Raw genomic sequence first — 21,901 nt, 5'->3', positions numbered from 1 at the left:
ACAATGTGTTTGCACTTATTTGACGACAAATGCCATTAAATTTGACATAGTTAAAACCAGCCTTAAGGAATGCTTTTTTGGAATTGCTCAAAAAACCTATTTCATTAAAATTTCTTAAAGCTGGTGCAATGTTAGCATTTTCGCACTTCTTTTCATAACTATTTCATTGAGAGCGATTCGCGGAAGTTAAATTTACAAGTTACTGGATATTTTTTTTTTGCTGGAGAATATACGAACAAACCTAATGGTATACATTTGTACATAAATAATAAAATTTATTTAAGGTAGCGAGCTAGAAAATACATAATGAGCAGTTAAATACAAATCTATATCTAAATTCCCAATCAACGCGGACACATTGCATGTTTGCCGCCATCGATGGGCAATGTTGCACCCGTTATAAAGCTGGCTGTATCACTGGCGAAGAAAATAATAGCATCGGCCACTTCCTTAGTTGAGCCTACGCGGCCCAGCGCGTGCGTCTCTTTATGGTGCTCCAAGTATTTAGCGTACTCCTCTGCAGACATGCCAGAACGTTTATGGATATCTGTTACCACCACGCCAGGATTCACAGAATTTACCCGCACTTGTTTCGGCGCCAAATCCAAAGCAATACATCTGGTAAACTGATCAAGAGCTGCCTTCGAGGTGCAATAGCTTGAAGTATTCGGGAATGAACGCAAGCCGGCGACACTGGACACATTAACGATGTTGCCTTGTGTTTTTACCAAATGTGGTGCGGCGAATTTAGTCAAAAGGAAAGCCGCACGTAAATTTGTATTTAAAATGCTGTCAAATTGCTCCACACCAATGTCCAAAATATTTCCATTAGCCAGTATGCCAGCATTGTTCACCAACACATCCAGCTGCCCAAATTTCTGTACGGTTTCGTTTATGACACGTTCAGCGTCCACAGTTACATCAGCAATGATGGGTAGTATTTCGGCTTTGCTGTTGGCTGCTTTGCAGGCCGCTTCAGTAGTCTTTAAATTGGTTTCATTTCGTCCGACAATTGCAACCTTGGCGCCGTGCTGGGCAAAAGCTTCTGCAGTGGTAGCTCCAATACCTGAGCTTGCCCCCGTGACAATTACCACTTTGCCGGCTAGTGACATTTCGATCTATTCTCTTTGGCGACGAAGAATAAACTGAAATACATAGCGTATAGACGCAACTATAAATACTTCTAAAAAGAGGCGATTTGTGAGGTCTTCTACATAAATGCAGTGTGTAGTGTAGTGCTGCTCAAGAGTTTTGTTTTATACCAGACATGTATGTATTTCCCCGGCGTTTCTCGATAAGGAATATAATCAGAATATCTAATGGTGATTTCGTTTCTGCCAAAAAATGTTGCCCTTGCACGGTGCAAAATGGGCTTAATGTTGCACTCAACCTTTTGTCCTTGTCCAGCTCACCCATTCCATCATTTATCGTTTTAAGCAACCCCCATAAGTATATAAGAACATAAATATGTTAAGTACCTGAGTTCGCCAAGCTACAACATGATAAAAGGAGTGACATCTGAATCCTCCACTTATAGTTTGCGAATTCTCCACTTGATAGACGAGTTGCTCTTTCATACACAGTTCGCTAAAATAAACAGTCATACATTTGTGTGCGTGCAATTATGTTTACGTACCACTATTTTAACCTGCAGGGAAACCACGAACTAGTGAATCAAATTTCTAGTTCCGTACTAGATCTTTAAACCCCAAAAATGAACCAGTCCGATAGTAACTAGGCCAGTTCAAAATCTATATCTAAGGTGACGAATTTAGAACGGGTGCAGATCTATAGAAAAAGGGATGCTAGTTTATTTTGCGCAGATATGTGTTTAGCGACTTTTTCGTTCAAATACGCTTTCATTCTGCACTTCGCAGATGCTTTTTCATAGTTTGGTAGTACAAAACAAAAATTTGTGTTAACATTTTAACATCTTGGGACCTTCTGGAAACACCTCTGCGAACTCAGCTACAGCCAAAGGTATGTAAACGTACATTTCTTACAATCACTGAAACAAATGTAATTTCAAATTGAAAATACATTCCTCTGAAAATAATTTAAAATCGTACACACGGAAAACCCAAAAAGATAGAAAAAATCGTGATAATTTTTTCATCTGTCGATTTTAGAACTGGTTCGGAACTGTATAATTTAGGACTAGTTCGGAACTATCGAAAAAGGGATGCAGCGCAGGGCAATTGACACTTCGTAGGACATCGCAATGTTAAATTTGCCAGTTGCTAGCATGCAAAAGGGAATGGTTCTAAATTCTCTGGTACAGAACCAGTTCGGCATTAGTGCGCTTTTCGACAGGGTAGTTGTGTAAAGCTATGCACGTATCGCACAGTGATTCGAGTTCACATGAAATGCGAATAAAATCTTCATTGGGAAGCCGATTAACGATTTTTATGAACTTTTACACCAAACATGCTTTTATATTGTAAGGGCTCTCATTAAATATAGTACTAGTATAGTATAGTATATAGTAAGTATATAGCCAGCACAAAATAGAAATATAGCCAGCCAAAAGTTGTGCGACTGATGACTAAAGAGTATAGACCCGAATAGGCCCCCGTGCTTAGCTTTACTTAACTTCACTTGGGAAGAGTTACATACATACATACTTATGTACACAGGTCAACAATTGGCAGAATATTTTTGACTCAAATATTTTTGATTTCTTCGCACAAAAATTTTAAATTTTCAAAATATATTTGAATGTGAAACCTTTTTCCATGATACAAAAAAGAAGGTAGTTTCAATAAACAACTTTTTGATTAAAAATCAGATTTTTGACAATTGCTCAATTGTAAAAAAATCGAAGCAGCGTTACCCAATTGTAAGTTTTTTGGTGAGGGAGATTTTATATCCTTAAGTTGGGATTATAAAGAAAATAGTTGTATTAATATATACCTTTTAAAAATAATCAATATCTTGTCTTTGTTTAAATTTTACATTAAATTCGATAACAACTTGCCAAATCATTATTTTAATATTAATACAATTTTAGTGAACATATTTTACAATTTTTTTAGTGTCCTCATGTTATCTCATTATGTCACAATGTAGTTTTCTATATCGGATACGATGATTCTGATGTAATTCAGACACTGAAATTACACATTTCGATGTGTTGTTTAATACATATTGTCTTTGTCCATTTAACAGCAAAAGGAATTTGCTTTAGGACCCATGGGCCGTAAAATTTTTCCAGCAACACATATTGTTTTCACAAGAAATTTTGACACACCCAAAATTGAAGTATAAAATAAATAGATACAAATAAATTTTCAATCAAACTGATTTGTGTAGTCCAGGGGCGTCTTTAGTAAATGTTTGGAGGCTGTTTTAATATATCCTATCTTATTATATATTTCTTAGTTTTCTACATTCTGAGAAGTTGAGAGAATGAAGTCTAATATTCTTTTTGGGTCAACTATGATGTTTGATTTAATTTTTTGCAATCATTAGTTAATTTCGCTTGAGGAGTCGCAATGCTCATACCGGCTGTACCGATTTTTTGGAAATTTCGGACACAAATTTTCCAAGAATGGTTATAGGCTAAAACAAACCCGATATCTAAAGGGCGTGTGGAACCTCCCATACAAATCGAATTTTTCATAGTGCATATCTCTGGAATTATTTGTGGTAGAGTCCTGGAACTTTGTATGGATATATGCATGGATTTATTGGAAAATGCGGCGTGCCACCGTAGAACTTGGAATAGGATATGAAAACGATCTCGAAGCCATTGAGAGCTAGCGGTATAAACCAAATAAACTAAAATTCTTGTGACGCATAGATACCTCTGGAAGCATTTATTTTTCCAACGGAAATATGTACAGGAAAACGGGCGCGACATCTTCTGGAAAGTAACATGATCACAGGGTGTATCCCGAGAACCATTTTAAGCTAAACCTTCAGGGATTACATTCTCGCCAAGACCCATAGGCATAAGCTGAAATTGCGTCGCAAGTTTTATGATCGGCTTGGGTAAGGTTTAACCACTTAACCCCCCTTTGTTTTCGTCGCTACTGAATTCTATAAACTGTCAGCTTTCACACAATTTAAAATGTACATGTAAGACAAAAAATTAATAAGAAAATTTGAAGGATTTTAGATATTGGGTATGGTAGCACGAAATGTCACAATCTGCTTAATTGTCAGGTTGTTAATATGGCGACGAAAAAGTGACAATGGAACTACCTTGTTTTTTGTATCATGCCTTTTTCCATAAAAAAAACAGAAAAAAAGAGAATTTCCGGTCTTATTGAATCACCCTTTAGTTAAGCGGCAGAGGCACTCACTCAACCACCCACCCATACAGATGTGCGAAAATAATTTCATGGAAGATATATGTATGTAAATATTCGCTTTATTTGTAAACATAGTATTTTATTTTATAAGGTTTGCGGTGCATTTGAAATTTTGTTAAATTACACTTATGGATGCACTTATGGATGGATACTATGTGTAGTATGAACTCGTATTAGGACTTCAATTTATAATAGCATCTAACAAAAAATATATCCATTCCATTCTCCATTAACGTGGACACATTGCATGCTTTCCACCATCGATTGGTAAAGTTGCTCCCGTTATAAAGCTGGCGGTATCGGCAGCTAGGAAAATAACAGCATCAGCCACTTCTTTTGGAGCTCCAACACGGCCCAGTGCATGCGATTCTTTACCCTGTTGCAAAAATGCAGCATATTCCTCAGCTGACATGCCACTACGTGTAAAAATTTCTGTCGTAATTACACCTGGATTCACAGCATTCACGCGTACTTGTTTCGGTGCCAAATCCAAGGCAATGCACCTAGTGAATTGATCGAGGGCTGCCTTGGATGTGCAATAGACGGATGTATTTGGGAAAGAACGCAGACCTGCGACACTGGATACATTAACGATGTTGCCCTGTGTTTTTACCAAATGTGGCGCGGCGAATTTGGTCAAAAGGAAAACGGCACGCAAATTTGTATTTAAAATGCTGTCAAATTGCTCCACACTAATGTCCAAAATATTTCCATAAGCCAGTATGCCAGCATTGTTCACCAACACATCCAGCTGCCCGAATTTTTGCACTGTTTCATTTATTATGCGCTCAGCATCCACCGTTACATCAGCTGTGATAAGCAATAGTTCGGCATTGCTGTTGGCTGCTTTGCAAGCCGCTTCAGTGGCCTTCAAATTGGTTTCATTTCGTCCGATGAGCGCTACTCTGGCTCCACTCTTGGCAAAGGCTTCTGCTATGGCAGCACCTATACCTGAACTTGCTCCAGTCACAATTACTACCTTGCCGACCAAACTCATCTCGATATATGTATTCTATTTGACGGCGAAGAATGAACTAAAGTAGTGCCGGCAATTGTATGAAGCTATAAATAGGTTTGAGAGATTGATCATTCGTTCTATTTTTTGCATATATGAGTATTCGCAATGCATATATGTAACACTGTTGCTGAACGATAAATAAAATTTAGAAGAGCAGCATGTGAGTCTCTAATTTGTGAGTTCCATACTACGGAGAAAAAGAAAATATTTATGTTGTACACTATTCGTTAATATAAACATTCAAATTCAACGATAGTCTGCAAACAAATGTGCAACAATAGTTGTGTTTTTTTACAAATTATCCAGTAACTTGCCAGTAACTCTCCAGTAACTTTATTTCTAAGAATTCGCTCTCATAGAAAAAATTTGCAAAAAAGTACGCGAACGCTTTTCCAGTAATAATTTGCAAGTTTCATGAACAGCTGATAAATTGGTTGTTTATTCGCAGCAAATTCCTTATAAAACAATATATTTTGTATTTAAATAGGTTTATTTTGTGAAATTCAACAATAAAAAGCCACAAACAGTTTCCTTATTAGTTTAAATTTCATCCAGCAACATGCGATCAGCTGTTTTTCGTACTGGCAAATTCTTACAAGTAAAAATTTATCCAGTAAAATCCAGTAAAAACTTGCAACTTCAGCTGTCATTTTTCGCTCTCTCAATTTCCCCTACTTTGCAAGTTTTTGCGTACGAAAACGCCAAAACATGAAAATTCGTAAAAACTTTTACTGGATTTTACTGGAAATGAGTAAAAAAACGCAACTAATGTATTTAATAGCTAAGGGAGACGATCCGGAGAAGTTTTTTCATAGCAAAAATACACTCGGAGGTTAGCCATTTCCTGGCGAGAGACAAACACTGATAGAAAAAACTTTTTCGTATTTAGATATTGCTCAGATCAGGGATCGAACCCAGATCCTACATATTGGTAGTACGCACTTCTAACCACTTAGCCAAAGCGGCCGTCATGTGAATTGTTTAGTTTCAACAAATCCTTTACTTTCAGCAAATCAGCACCCAAGAATAGCAACAGCAAGAGCTCTATATCTGCTCCAGCTGTTACTATACAGAGTGTCTTTGACCACCCGTCTACCAATTCTAAAATGGAGAAATATGTTTTTAATTGGAAAACGCTAAAATATGAACTACCAAGTCGGGGATGCTCTATATTTTGGTCGTATTACTTAGCGGCTTCGGGTTTTGATCGGAAGTTGGTTAAACTGACCGGAAGTCCATTTTTTAAATGGGATTTACATGCCCTACTACAGATTCAGATTCTGCGGACAAAACCATTTTCTGGAATGGACTTCCGGTCAGTTTAACCAACTTCCGGTCGAAACCCCCGACTTGGTGATTCATAGTTTTTCGTTTTCCAATAAAAACATTGCCGTCCATTTTAGACGTCCAGGGCGAGTTGAAGTTCCAAGGTCATTTCAAACAAAAGTTACGTATTTTTATCTTTAGAATCCGAATCTGTAGTTAAAACATGTATATATAATTAAAAAAAAATGGATTTCCGGTGAGTTGAACCCACTTCCGGTTGAAACCGAAAACATTTCTGTCCATTTTAGAGGAGGACGGGTGGTCTAGGGCACTATGCATACAACTGTAGGATTTCTTAAGACAATCGGGCATTTTAATCCGAACTGAAACCAACAACGAATTGCTTCTAATTAAAAATGAATTGGTTGCAATGGTCCGTAATTTGAATTTATTTAAAGAATGTTTAAGAAAGGAAACCCGTATAGGATTCGCAGAGTTTTACTCTTATGTCAACCAAAGGGCGGTGTAAAAGCTACTCAACGGCACATTTTTTTATAAGTGACTTCCGTTTTCGTAAGATTTATTTAACTATGAAGTCGTACGAATATCCCATCCGACATCATGGAAACACCCATATATGTGTATGTGCTGAATATCGGAAAAAAATAAAATAAAATAAGTAACATATCAACTAATATTAGATTAGAATAAACCATTAAACAAATCGTAATCGAGATTTGTTTACCCTCTAACAATAGCGTACACACTTGAAATTTAGTCAGAACTTATTACATTACTTACGCATTCTTACGAAATTAAATTTGATTTAATCGAGTAAAAACTCAAGTGGCCACAATTGGCCCTTTCATATACAAATATAGTAGGATTATTATGAGTTTTCCTGGGATTTGTAGCAAATGATATGACAATTTCTGCTGAGACGAATTGTCGCACAGTGGTTCCAAATCAATGAAAAGTGCAATATCTCTGCCCCGACATGTAATTAGAGTCCACACCGGGCAGTGCCAGATGAGAACCCACGATCTTACAATGGGTTTGCAGTCAAACGATTACTGTCGTAGCTGCCGCGATAAGGAGGAAATCGGAAGCGTGGACCTTACCTAGGCCACCTTCGTTCCTTCACTGATGATTTGAATGTCCTGCTGCATTTAGTCAGTACCTACGATTTTGTACGCTTCATCAGTGCTAGAAATTGGTTCCATTTCTAAGTTAAGAGGAGGGACGAGGAGTCTTTAATATGGAATCAAAATAGACTCATCGCGACCTGAGTGTGCCCTTTTCCTGTGCGGGAAGCGGGTCGCCAAGATAACCAAACCTAACCTAAAAAGTGCACCAAAGAAGGCCAAAGTGGGTCTGTCCGCCAATAAGGTCATGGCCATGGTTTTTTTTTGGGATGCACGCGGTCGATTACCATGAAAAGGGCGAGACGATCACTGACGAATATTATACAGATTTTGGACAGATGCGATATTGATTTGAAGCAAAAACGACCACATTTGGCCAAGTGCTGTTCTACCGAGGCAATGCACGGATGCACACGTCTGTAGTCATCATAGAAAAAATCCATCATTTGGGCTACAAACCCCTACCCCATCCACCATATTCATCAGATTTAGCTGCCAGTTACTACTTATTTCCTGCTTCCAAAACCAAAGAAATGGCTGGGCGGTAAGTGGTTTGGGTAACATGAAGTAGCCAAAACTGAAACGAACGCTTATTTTGAGAACCTTAAAAACCCTATTATTTGGGAGGAATTGAAAAACCGCGTGACTAAATGTATCGAGCTAAAAGGAGACTAACAATGTTGAGAAATGAAACTTTTTTTTTGCCAAAAAATATTGTCACTTATTCAAAATTCGCTGACTTTTCAAATTGCGCTCGTACATATCGAGCTCTAACCGACAACATAACATAAGCAATATTTTTTTCAAAATTTTTTTTTTTTTGATGAAGAAATGCATCTAGATGCTCTAGGAATATTTCTGCATCAAAAAGAAAATTTTGAAAAACATGTCGCTTATGTTTTTTTGGCGGTTAGGGCTCGATATGTACACTAAAATTCAATGGGCCATAAAACTGTACAGTAAAAATTTGCTGTTTTCTAATATTTGCACAAAGTTTGAAATGCGGATTAATATCGTGTTTGTTATATAATGAGAAATATATTATTTATTTTTGTTGTTCAAATACACATTTACACAATCCTGACATTAAATAGTTTCACATTTTTAAAATTACTTGTAATCAAATTATTAATTTTTTATTGTTGTCATCTAACTAAACATTAAGTTCCTTTTTAACGCGGACACATAGCATGTTTACCGCCATCGATGGGCAAAGTTGTGCCTGTTATAAAACTGGCGGTATCAGCAGCTAGAAAAATGATAGCATCGGCTACTTCTTTAGTGGAGCCAACGCGGCCTAGTGCATGCGTTTCCTTACAATGTTCCAAATATTTTTCATATTCCTCCTTCGACATGCCGGCACGTATGGAACTATCTGTGACTATAACACCAGGATTAACCGCGTTCACGCGTACATTATGTGCTGGCAAGTCCAGAGCAATACATCTGGTAAACTGATCAAGAGCTGCCTTAGAGGTACAGTAGCGGGAGACATCCGCAAATGAACGCAGACCAGCGACACTGGAAACATTTACAATATTTCCCTGAGTTTTCACCAGATGTGGGGCAGCGAATTTGGTCAAAAGGAATACCGAACGCAAGTTAGTATTTAAAATTTGGTCAAATTGGTCAACTTCAATGTTTAAAATATTGCCAGTTGCAAATATGCCGGCATTGTTCACCAGCACATCCAGTTTTCCGAATTTCACCACAGTTTCGTTTATAATACGTTCGGCATCTGTTGTTACGTCAGCAAGGATAGGCAATATTTCGGCTCGGCTATTGACTGCTTTGCAGGCAGCTTCAGTACCTTTTAAGTTAGCTTCATTTCGTCCGACAATTGCAACCTTGGCGCCGTGCTGGGCAAAAGCTTCTGCAGTGGTAGCTCCAATACCTGATCTGTGAAGTCTGTGAAGGTATGTATGTATGTACAGATGCTTTCAACTAATTGGCAACGAAATTCAAAATGATATTGTTTGCAAATTATGTTTATTTATTTATTTTTAATAATTTTCATTTAAAATATAATTCAATCTACAACAGAAACCTCAATAATAAAAGTTTAAAAGCTTGCACAAATTGCAAAAAAATTCATCAAACTTCAAAAATTGTCATCAAAATTAAAAAAATTTTCATTAGAATATTTAGAAAATTTACAGGTATGCAGTTTTGTAGCCCATTCAATTGTAGTATAAAAAAGTGCAAGTTTCAAGTCGTTAAAAGTTACCGTTGATTTTTTAGAAGATTTTTTATGGAGGATGTTGCTGTTATTTTCATATAAAAAAAAAAAAAAATTTTGTCATGTGTTATATGGAAGAAAATGCGCAACACCCTCCACAAAAAAAAAAAATCTTAAGAATCAACGGTAATTTTTAAAGATTAGAAACTTGCACTTTTTTATACTTCAATTGAATGGGCTACAAAACTGCATACTCGAAAATTTACTAAACATTCTAATTAAATATTTTGAATTTTTGAAGTCAATTTTTTTAAGGTTGATTAATTTTGCAATTTGTGCAAGCTTTTAAACTTTTTATTGTGCTTTCTGTTATAGATTGAATTATATTTTAAATGAAAATTATTAAAAAAAAAAAAAAAAAATGTATACATAATTTGCAAACAATATCATTTTGAATTTCGTTGTTAATTAGTTGAACGCATCTGTACATACATACATACCTTCACAGACTTAGCATTTGAGTTCCAGCCACTCTATTTTCGGCTGGGGTATATGTTCATTAGATTAGACAAGCACTAACTATGAATGATTATATCGATGACTGAGTGGAAGATCGACCTGTATCGGCAGCCAGTGCGAGGACGCCCTATCTCAGAAAATTTTTCAAGAACGCCCTACTTCAGAATTTTATTGAAAAACGCCATATCTAAGAATTTGGTTGAATAACGCCCTATCTCAAATGAAAATACATCGAAAATAATCTGAGATAGGGCGTTTATGAATCGGCAGCTGAGATAGGGCATTCTTTAACCAAATTCTGAGATAACGCGTTTTTCTGAAGTAGGCGTTCTTGAAAAGTTGAAAAATTTTCTGAAATAGGGAGTTTTCGAACTAGCTGCCGAGATAGGTCGATCTTCCACTCAGCCATCGATATGTGCATGTCTAGGTATTATTCGTATCAACATGCCCGGTGGGAAATTTAACGCCAGCTTTCCTATTAACCTATCGGAGTTTTAGACAGGCAGATACTCCACCTGTTCAAAAACTAGATAGCAATCCAAGGAAACCCCTCTTCAGTGAATCTAACTTAGGTTAAGTTAGGTTAGAGGGCCGCGTACGCGGGAACAGAGCGATGACACCTAGGATTTTTATAAGAAGTAAATAAAATCTTGTATAAAAGGTCCGTGCAAACTCCGAAGCTCCTCAAGCGACCGATATCCATTCCTGAAAGCTAATCGTCAGTGTGGAAAAAGTGCGACCCAAGGTGCTTGAACCTTAGGCTTGCAAAGGCAGAGCACCAGAACAGCAGGTGCTGGGGTGATTTCACCTCATCAATCGCAATGCAGCTGGTGCAGTAAGAGTCATCGATGATATTCAGTCTTTCCGCATGCTTACCTATCACGCAATGACCAGTTAGGACTCCCACAAATAGCGAGAGGTGTAACTTGCGAAGTCTCAAGATTCTAAGCTCTTTCCACAGCGCATGCTGAGCTCATCTAACACCCATCCATCTCCAGGAGTAGTCCACACGAGGTCAGAGGGGCCCCAGACTTTCTCTACCCGGCAGCACTTTCTCCAGAGCTCCTCCTTGCCAGCTCAACAGTCAAACAATTTCCAGCGATTTCGCCGTGACCCGGAACCCATATGAGCATAATAGCGTGGTAATCCGATGTGGTCGATAAGGAAGTGAGACAATTCTTCTCCGTTCTTACAGCTTTGATAGCTGCTTGGCTATCGGAATAGATGATAACCTCCTTCAAAGGTGTTACCTTTAGAGAGCAACCAATGCGAAGCCTATGTTGCGGCTACCTCTGCTTGGAGAACGCTACAGTGATCCGGTAGCCTAAATTTCAGGTTAATGGACAGTTCTTCGCAGAAGATACCTCTACCTACCCTCCCATTCAGCTTCGATCCATGTCTGAATACGTTTACAGGACCTCGATTAAAGATACTGCTCGCCTCCCGGTCCTCACTTGCGTTTAGTTATATTTCTCAATTATATCAGCAAATCTAAACTTTGGTATTAATTCAGCAAAAAATCGATAAGCGCTTTTAGTGTTAACGTGCTCTAGAAGGCATAGCGTTATAATGCCTTCGAATTTTTTCGCTTCTTTTAGGCATTTCAGGGAATACAAAGTAGAATGTTCTACAATATTTTATTTGTTTCGCTTCTCTGATTCATTTCAGGGAATGCAAAGTGGAATGATGCAGTATCGTAGTCAGCTGAAAAGTAGAATGAATATCCAAAAATTCTTTTTCTACCGTTACTTTCTGTGGAAATTTGTCTCGCATAAAAATTATGTTTTGCTTTGTTTAATTTGCAGCGAAGTTGAAGTCAGTCAATGAAGTGAAGTACGAGAGTGAGGAAGTACAATTTTAAGCTTACTTAAATATGCATGTATGTATGTACATTCCGATTTTTAAGTAAAATCTAAATACCTAAATACATACATATGCATGTATGTATAAAAATTTTAATTAATTTTAATCTTTTAGGACAATCTGTATTTTCTGTTTTTAATTTAATATAAATAAGTATACACTTATCCAGGCATTCTACATTAGTTTCTCTCTAAGGCATTCTTTGTTCGCTTCTCTGGATTCTCTTTATCCATGCGTTCTCCGTTCGTTCGAAGGTAATGCTGCAGGTTAGGGCTTACGGCTAATGACCTGCCCATGTTAAAATAATGTCTTCTTGAAGCGAAAGGATAGGCGATTCCCATCGCCTAGCTCGTTTCCACTTTCGTTTCTGTGGTAATAGTTTTTTTTTTGCTGGGAATGGCGCTAGCCAAAGCAGAGAAAAATACAAAAAAAAAAAACTTTCCTGTAAAATTTGGTTTTTGTAACACACCATACATACATAATTTTGCACAAAGGGGTCGATATGAATTGGAAAATCTACCACATCTTATTCAAATCTATTACATTTGTTTGCCGATTCTACCACACCAAAATAAAAAGGGGTTTCCACTAGGAATGTTAGTCCCGGGATTCCGGCATCCCGGCATCCCGGCCTTTTTAAGGTCCCAAAAAGCCCGGGATTCTTGGAAAATAATCGCGGGACTTTTAAATTGCACTGAAGGCGATAATAGAAACGCCTTTTCTTGACCAGTATTAGCTTTTTTATTTAATAATAAATATCTTTTTATAAATGTCTAACTCACTATACATATAATACCACGCGATAGTTAATTTTGAACACAAATATCAATATATTCGCGAAACCAAGGGCCAAATATATTGTAAAATTGCGTTTTTAGTTTTTCACTCTGACGGCAGTAACTCAAAAATGATTTAAAAAAATTCAGAGAAATGTTCTTGGAGAAGATATATGCGTATCAAAGAGGAAATCCCGGGATAGGAAAAGGCTGAACAATTAACATCCCTTGTTTGCAAAGCAAAGTCGCCCGGGTGCTAAACGTCAAACAAAAATAAATTTTTAATTTGTTTGCGCGCGTGGGTTTTTATGCGAATTGAATTTTAATAATTTAAATTTAAAACGGCAATATTTATAACTGCGGATCTCAAAACTTAAAGCAGACAACTAAAAAGTGCAAATTGGCCGTGCACAAATAGTGGAAATAAAAAAGAAAAAAGCAAAAAACAGAGCGGTAAGCTAATATCTGTTCCTAGGTATAAAATTTTCATTGTCGTTTTAATTAAATAGTTAAAATTATATTACCTTGATAATGAATAAAAAGACCTTTTCTAATTTGAGGAGCAACGAAAAACAAAAGAGTGGCATTCAAGTGTTACGAAATTCGCAAAGACATGCGGTATCAGTGAAGATGTGGTACATATGTGACAGTGCGGCTGTGCAAGAAGGCAGCAGTTTGGACTGCTCTGATGAGTCGGTGCTCATCAGTGATGAAAGCATGGAGATCCTGGAAAATGATGGTGCAATAGAATTAGACAATTCTAGTAAAGCTCTTCATTTAAAGTTGTGGGCAAGAAGAAACAGGACGTCGCACAACTCTGTCCCTGATCTGCTTCAAAGTCTTAGAAAAATTGGAGTTGAAGATTTGCTTTGTCGGCAAAAAGCCTTTTTGGCACAAGTAGGAAAAAAGTTGTGGTCAGCACCATTTTGAAACCAGATATTTCCCTTTTCTCCATGATAAACATGAAATTAATCTCGACATAGGAATTGACGGCCTTAAATTGTTCAAAAGCTCAAAAAAAAAGTGTTATGGCCGATCCTTGGAGCAATCGTTGGCTTTCCAAATGAACCTCCGTTTACAATTGCTTCCTTTGCTGGAACGGAAAACCGTGGAACTTCAGCGATTTCTTGAAGGATTTGTGTGATAGTCATTTTTTTTTTAAGCATGGACTTCAAGTAGATTCATCACCAATTAAGAAAAAAATTGATATTCGTTTATTTTGTTGTGATTCACCTGCACGTGCATTTATTATCACTTAACGCAAAAAATAGCTGCTCAAAATGTAATCAAGTTGGAAGCTATGTTAATAGAAGAGTTTGCTTTTCAAAAACAATTCATGATATTCGATCAGATTTAAGTTTTAAAATTAGAGCTGAACCAGTACATCATAATTTTGCAATTAGAACTTGTGAAAGTGTTTTAGAGAAAGCTGATTTCAAAATGGTGTCGCAGTTTCGCTTGGATTCTATGCATCTTGTCGACCTCGGTGTGTCCAAAAAATTGATCCACTTGCTGATGAAAAATGAACGCTAAAATTAATTTTTTTTCAGAATTCGGTCGAGTGTGCAGGGATTTAAATGAAATTAGCAATTGGAAGTCAACCGAATTTAGGCAATTTTTATTATACCTTGGAGTTTTTGTGTTAAAGGATGCAGTTAGAAGCAGCCTTTACTTTCATTTCCTTTTATACACATACATATATATATATATACATTTTTTTTCTATATATATATATTTTTAAGGTTAAAGGCTGTTTGCAACTCTCAAGAAAAACGAACAATTCATATAAAATGGCGCACAAGAAATGGAAAAAAAATTTTCTTCTATCAAAAGTCTGCAGCTTCCAAGAAAAAAATCCTCGTATATATAATTTTTTAAGAAAGTTTACAGCAAAAGCAATGTGTAACAGAAATAATGAAAAATATTTCTTGTGACTTTTCTTGAGAGCTGGATTCTAAGCTTAAATAAAATATTTTAATGTTGGCATCAAATGAGAGACGTTGTAACAAAAGCTGTATCTATTCTGAAAATATTTTTGAAGAGGGTTAACACCAGTTAGGAATTCAATTAATAAGCTAAATGAAATCCTACTGATAATATAAATATATATAAATATGCTTAAAAAGTTAAATTCTACTTTAAACTAAAAGTTCATAGAAATTTTACAAGAAAAATGGCAAACGAACGATGTGTTTAGATGTGTATATCTCGGTAACCGCTTCACCAATTCCTCCTAAATTGGGCACAGTTATGGGTCCTGTTAAAAAATATAAAACGGCTGAAAATGTTTGAAATCGGAAAATAATCACGGCCACATCGCATGTAACGGTAATTTAAAGAAATAGGAAATCTTTGATAAATCAGTAAATACTGAAATCAAAATTAATGTTTGCAGTAGTGCTTTAGCAGGAAATACCTCTGTAAAAAATTTTTGGAAAATGGGCAGGGCACCGCCCACTAATGACCACATATGTGTATCTCGGTAACCGTTCCATCAATTTGTACCAAAGTCGGTCTAATTATTGTACTTGCCATACAAAAGCAAGACGTTGAAAATTTTTGAAATGGGACTAAAATAACGCCCACTTTTCACATAACGGTAAATTTCAGAAATGCTGAAACTTCGATATTTCGAAATTTAAGGACTCTAATTTACTCAAAGTTGATACCAAAAATGCCTTAAAAGAAATAAGATTACATGCACCACGTATTTAATGTTCGGCTTCGCCCGAACTTAAAAAGACTTTTTACTTGTTGAATTTAACTTATTGTATAACTGCCAAATGTGCGTACTGAAAAGTTGAAATTCGACACGTTGACCCTGTTCAGGAACCTCGAGACAATAATCTAGGTATCTTGTTGACTAATCTAAAGCTGCCTCTGATCAGCAATATAGAGCGATATACCTGAAGGAGTACGTGTGTATATCAGCGACCTTAACTATATTGCCTTGAATTTTTACCAAATGTCGTTAACATTAACGCCCGCACGATATGCTTTTATTTAATTTAATTGTAGATAAACTATTTATATTTAATTTCACATTTTCCCACTGTTGTTGTTGTTGTAGCGGCTACAACAACCCCGCCCAGATCGGTTGGTATCTCAGTCGTTGCCGTCAAGTTCCACTAACGGCAACCCTAGGAANTAACCCCGTTTAGGTCGGCGAAGTATCTCAGAAGTTGTCCGTCCATAGGGCAACATTCACTACGCATTCTCCTACTCAGGGCTGGCATCGAGTCAAACCCTGGGCCAGAAATATACACCTGCTGTGTATGCCGAAGACGTTTACACCACAACTCCACCTCAGTCAAGTGTAATGCCTGCGAGGGGTGGAGTCACCTCAGGGTCTGCTCGGGACTACGGACACACAGACAGTGGACCACGTCGTACGTGGCCCCCTGTTGCTCAAATAGAGCAGCCTCCACGGCAACCCATAGTCCGCCCGTGCAGCCCCACACACTCACACAGCAACCACACACAGTCGCCACAACACAACAACATACCACAGCCACCACAGACCACATAACATTTTCCCACTCGACAATTTTGGTACTAAAAGCTTAAAGAAGACATGGATTATCTCCTAAGGTGCTTACTTATTTGCCTACTGGGTTAGTGATATTTCTTTGATACATACATACATAAGTATGTTATTTAATTTTTTTAGTATAACCTGTAAATGCATATTCGCAACCTTCAAGAAAACTTAATTTAACGCGGACACATAGCATGCCTACCGCCATCGATGGGCAATATTGCACCCGTGATGAAGCTGGCAGCATCACTGGCTAGAAAAGCAATCGCTTCAGCCACCTCCATTGGATTACCAACACGTCCTAAAGCATGTGTCTCTTTACCACGTTCCAGATGCTTGGCATATGCCTCATCAGACATGCCGCCACGACGGTGAATGTTGGTCACAATCAAACCGGGATTTACAGAGTTCACTCGTACCTCTTTTGGTGCCAAATCCAAAGCTATACACTTGGTAAATTGGTCCAATCCAGCTTTAGAGACGCAATAGCTTGAGCTATTCGGAAATGAGCGTGTGCCAGCCAAGCTGGATACGTTTACAATGTTGCCTTTGCTTTTCACCAAATGTGGGGCGGCGAGTTTAGTTAATACGAAAACCGCACGTAAATTTGTGTTGAGTATCTGATCGAATTGCTCCACATCGATATCAAGTATATTTCCACCAGCTAGTATACCAGCATTATTAACTAAAACATCCAATTTACCGAATTTCTCAATGGCTGTATTAATAATGCGATCTGCCTCCAACGTTATGTCTGCCTTAATAATTAGCAATTCAGCACTGCTGTTCGCTGCCTTGCATGCCGCCTCAGTTGCTTTTAGATTTGCCTCATTACGTCCGACCAGCACCACTTTGGCGTCTTGTTTTGCAAAGAGCTCGGTGGTAGCAGCACCAATACCCGAACTAGCGCCGGTTACAATTACAACCTTGCCGGAGAAAGTCATACTTCACTTCTAAATAGATATTTATTAATTATCACAAGAAAGCTAACTTTGTTACTTAGTGCCTTACTAAGGGAGAACCAGTTAATGAAAAGAGTCTGTATTACTTATTCACCTCGCCGAATGATCAAATAGCAGCGCTACCAGATAATTGAAACTTCCAGCTAAAAAGTTTTAAGTAGGCACTTTAGAATTATTAAAATTTCATATTAAATGTTATGTAAACTGATATGGGATCATAGTTTGAAACATACTGAATTCAATTGAATTATTTGATCCGAGCCAAACACAAGATTTTTTTAATTAATAAAAATCTATGCATAAATATATGTATTTGTGCAAATTTATACATATGTACACACATATTTATGTACATACATATGTATGTGTACATACTCTGTACTTCAAACACATTTTGCATTGTGTATTAGTTCAATATGCGATTTTTGATATTATGGGCTAAAAATTACATTTTTCTGAATAAAATTAAACCAAATTTTGAATTGATAAGCTTTTGAAGAATGTGCGCGATATGCATGTATATATGCACAATACAAAAAAAAAATAAGTACCTTTTCAACTGCATATTTGTTTTATTAATTATGCATGCTCGGGATGGTTCATAAATANCTGTATTACTTATTCACCTCGCCGAATGATCAAATAGCAGCGCTACCAGATAATTGAAACTTCCAGCTAAAAAGTTTTAAGTAGGCACTTTAGAATTATTAAAATTTCATATTAAATGTTATGTAAACTGATATGGGATCATAGTTTGAAACATACTGAATTCAATTGAATTATTTGATCCGAGCCAAACACAAGATTTTTTTAATTAATAAAAATCTATGCATAAATATATGTACTTGTGCAAATTTATACATATGTACACACATATATATGTACATACATATGTAAGTGTACATACTCTGTACTTCAAACACATTTTGCATTGTGTATTAGTTCAATATGCGATTTTTGATATTATGGGCTAAAAATTACATTTTTCTGAATAAAATTAAACCAAATTTTGAATTGATAAGCTTTTGAAGAATGTGCGCGATATGCATGTATGTATGCACAATACAAAAAAAAAAATAAGTACCTTTTAAACTGCATATTTGTTTTATTAATTATACATGCTCGGGATGGTTCATAAATTTACTAAAACTTTCTCCGATAAACTTAGCTAGGAGTTAAATAACAAAATCAATTGGATATTCAGCTGATATAACTATTAGGTACATGCAAAGGAGGTCCGATGGTGAATAACCCGAAAATCCTTGGAGTTACAATTGGCCCGCCGGGTCTTTATTATGCAGCGCCCGTGTGGTCGCCGGGGACTAGCAGGACGCAGTGGACGAAACTACAGAATTGCCACCATTCCCACGACAGCCGGTTCTACGTACCGGAATGACTCGGGTTTCACCCGACCAAGGGCTGTTGTTTCGGCGATCTAACCCCGTTTAGGTAGCCGCTACAACAACAACAACAACATAATTGCCACAACACGGCACTCCGGGCCGCGACTGAATCCCTTCTGGTTTCGCCTCAACACCTGTACGACAAGGCGCAGATGCTCCCCATTAAGAAGCATAACACAATGCTCTGCAAACAGTTCCTAATAGGGCAGCCGCGGGCAGCCGAACAGACAACTTTTTGCAGAAGAGCCTTCGCCAACGCATATCGAGAGGCCTTAAACGGCATTCACAGGGAGTCGGTCTCCAGTTACATAGACCCCCTCACCTGTGAATGCTGTTTTGGACACACAACCACCCGACATGGACGGGGCGGAACTTTGTCTTCCTCGGGAGACTCGCACCACGATAGCCCAATTTTGCTCTAGATATTCAGCAATGAATAAAGATGTGCCCAAGAAGTGCCTGGCGTGCGGAGAGTCGCCACATGACTTACGGCACCTCTTCGCATGTCCCCAAAATCCCACCCAGCTACTTAACGCCCCTTTCTCTATGGACAGACAGTTGCGCACTTCCTGTGCCTCCCTTTAGCTGAGCCAGACAGTAACGTTAAAGTTATATGCGGTCGATTGCGAACAAGTTAAAACAAAGCTGTTTATTTCTTTTAAAGCTAATTAGGTACATATGTACATGCTTTCATGCTTGTTGCTTTGAAAGTTTAATTTTCTAATGCCAAACAAATAAATGCACCTTTATTTCTCAAGCACAATCTTTATAACTTTTCTGCATTCCACTAACTGTACCAATGTAAAATTTAAAGCATTGGAACCTTAAAAAATTGACAAAATCTACTTATTTATAATCAAATTGTAAATTATTGAATTGTTTACTTTTTAGCTTCTGCTTTGCTTCCACTTTCGTTGTCATTTAGCTCTGTTCTATTTATCAGCAGCCGGGCGAACAGCTGATATCTGTTCTCAGCTTCGAAAGTTGCCATATTTCCTACAATGCTGTAGTTTGCCTTGAGCTGATACACTTTTAAATTCAATTTTCTTAACAATTTTTTAACGAAAAAGTAACAATCAAAAATTTATAAATAAAGCTTTGTACTTTCCATGCTAGTTTTAATAATTAATTACGGTTTAAATACCATTTACACTTTGTTGTGGCGGAACAGACTGGTAGGCTGATTTTCTGTTCTCATAGCTTCTTTTACTTTCTCTGTTCTCATGCGTACGTTTGACAGATTAAAACAAGTTTCCGGATTGTTAGTCGTTTCCTGGTTTTCGCGCCTTCACTTATAAATAAAACTCCGTTTTGATTTAAAGCTACTCGGAAAAAGAGTTTAATTAAAATGTTAATATGTTAGAGGTTATCCTGAATAGTCGACATTCAATTCAAGCAGTGATCGATTCGCCAACAGTTTGCGAATGGCGAAACGAACGAACTCAATGAGGTACAACCAAACTCGCTATCGTTCATCCTTGCTAGCTAACTTTGTTGTTGCTTTCACATACAAAATTTTTCGTTAAGCGACCGGAACTCAAATATAGCAAGCTGCGAAGTAGCGAGTTAACTGAGTTCAGTGAAAACTAGTGAGGGTTGACGTTGACCCACCAACAAATAGCATAAGCAGAAATATGTTAATCGCCGGTAGCGCTGCTGCTGCAATGGACGACAAGGCTAATACATTTGTAATAAGGTAATGGTAGTCTATAATAGTTCTTATTACATATATGGCATTACGAAATCCCAATTTTGAATAAGGTAATAAATAATATTCTGTATGATGCCTTTTTATAAGGACTACTGTAAACCCCATTTCGAATGGGATATAATATGTTATCATAAGGCCTTATGTAAGCCTCATTTTGCACAGCAGTTAATCCTTATGCAAAAGGGCGTCTCTCAGAGAGGGAGAGTTAGCCTTATTCCCAATGACATCAATACGGCAAAATCAGGTATAGAATATGGGTTGTGCCATAAAATAGACTCGCGTCACTACTTTGTCTTATTTCAATAAATTTCCATACATCGCCAAAAACCTTCAACCTAGTACTTGAAAAGGCAGGGCAGAGACATAAAATATATTCCGCAGTCTCAACTTCGTCAAGGCAGTAAGGGCAAATCATATATAAGTAGAAACGACCAGTCAACTGTCCCACAAGTTATCTGCAGTCCCATTTGCTCAATGTAAGCAAATACTTAGCAATACGTTCTGCGATTGAGGACAATATGCTGAGCAAAAAACTCACCCAGTTTATTGACGGTTACTCCGATGGCCGAAGGTGAGAATGCTATAACTGGTTTCGGATCGTGAACCCTTTTTACTACTTGAACGTAGATGGTCAAGTTGAACTTAGGCATTCGGGATGATTACACTACAATATCGACCTAAATATTTAGAGGAGTTTCCTTCGACAGATTGCTCTCATTTTTCATGCACACAAAGAAACATTGGTGGCAACATATGTATAAGGCGATTGATCGACTGGTTCTAAACTCAGCAGCGTCTGTGGGGTCGGCGGGTACTAGGAAGTTAAGCAAGCAGTTCTTGCTCGGATGCTACAGCAATAAGCTCCACTCTGGAATACATAAGCAAATAAAGATACCAATCCCTTTCGATGATGAAAATCTCAATCCAGTTCCACCAATTTGTTAACGTTGTAATTTTGCTAAAGGTTTTATTTCCATCTGTGAGATCTCTTGATGTGATGGGTTCTCAAGTGTGCGTAATCTTCTTCAACTTATAGCATTTTCTTCTTCTTCCATTTACATACAATTAGCCAGTGACCCATAACAGTCGTTATAAGAAAGGATATTTTTTCTCTATTTAAAATTGACAGCAACAACCGTGGTGGTTTCACAGTTAGGAAAGCCGTTCCAGCGTTCATTGGATTTCAGAGTAGTTTGATTTCCATC

The 21,901-nt window shown here is 37.3% G+C and overlaps 4 protein-coding genes across 4 annotated transcripts; all 4 read right to left on the bottom strand.

Annotated features, from left to right (window-relative positions):
• Positions 1 to 256: 256 nt before the first annotated feature.
• LOC108365519 (uncharacterized oxidoreductase TM_0325-like) lies at positions 257 to 19,870 on the bottom strand. Its single transcript, XM_017619560.1, has 2 exons — positions 19,730 to 19,870; positions 257 to 1,145 (listed from the first exon to the last, which is right to left on the bottom strand). Exon 2 carries the CDS (start codon positions 1,110 to 1,112, stop codon positions 345 to 347), a length of 768 nt encoding a protein of 255 aa, XP_017475049.1. The 5' UTR covers positions 1,113 to 1,145; positions 19,730 to 19,870; the 3' UTR covers positions 257 to 344.
• On the bottom strand, positions 4,477 to 19,751 carry LOC108365517 (uncharacterized oxidoreductase TM_0325-like). The gene is made up of 2 exons (XM_017619559.1): positions 19,670 to 19,751; positions 4,477 to 5,521 (listed from the first exon to the last, which is right to left on the bottom strand). Exon 2 carries the CDS (start codon positions 5,311 to 5,313, stop codon positions 4,546 to 4,548), a length of 768 nt encoding a protein of 255 aa, XP_017475048.1. The 5' UTR covers positions 5,314 to 5,521; positions 19,670 to 19,751; the 3' UTR covers positions 4,477 to 4,545.
• LOC108365528 (uncharacterized oxidoreductase TM_0325-like) lies at positions 8,832 to 11,825 on the bottom strand. The gene is made up of 2 exons (XM_017619572.1): positions 11,818 to 11,825; positions 8,832 to 9,644 (listed from the first exon to the last, which is right to left on the bottom strand). Exons 1-2 carry the CDS (start codon positions 11,823 to 11,825, stop codon positions 8,918 to 8,920), a joined length of 735 nt encoding a protein of 244 aa, XP_017475061.1. The 3' UTR covers positions 8,832 to 8,917.
• LOC108365520 (3-oxoacyl-[acyl-carrier-protein] reductase FabG-like) lies at positions 16,721 to 17,577 on the bottom strand. The gene has a single exon (XM_017619561.1). It carries the CDS (start codon positions 17,562 to 17,564, stop codon positions 16,797 to 16,799), a length of 768 nt encoding a protein of 255 aa, XP_017475050.1. The 5' UTR covers positions 17,565 to 17,577; the 3' UTR covers positions 16,721 to 16,796.
• Positions 19,871 to 21,901: the final 2,031 nt, after the last annotated feature.

This window comes from Rhagoletis zephyria, unplaced genomic scaffold (genome assembly GCF_001687245.7).
Source record: "Rhagoletis zephyria isolate East Lansing unplaced genomic scaffold, Rhagoletis_zephyria_1.1 Rzeph_scaffold_01900, whole genome shotgun sequence".
Lineage (NCBI taxonomy): Eukaryota > Metazoa > Arthropoda > Insecta > Diptera > Tephritidae > Rhagoletis > Rhagoletis zephyria.
The sequence above is the reverse complement of the archived record's forward strand: the minus strand, read 5'-3'. Positions and strand labels throughout refer to the sequence as shown.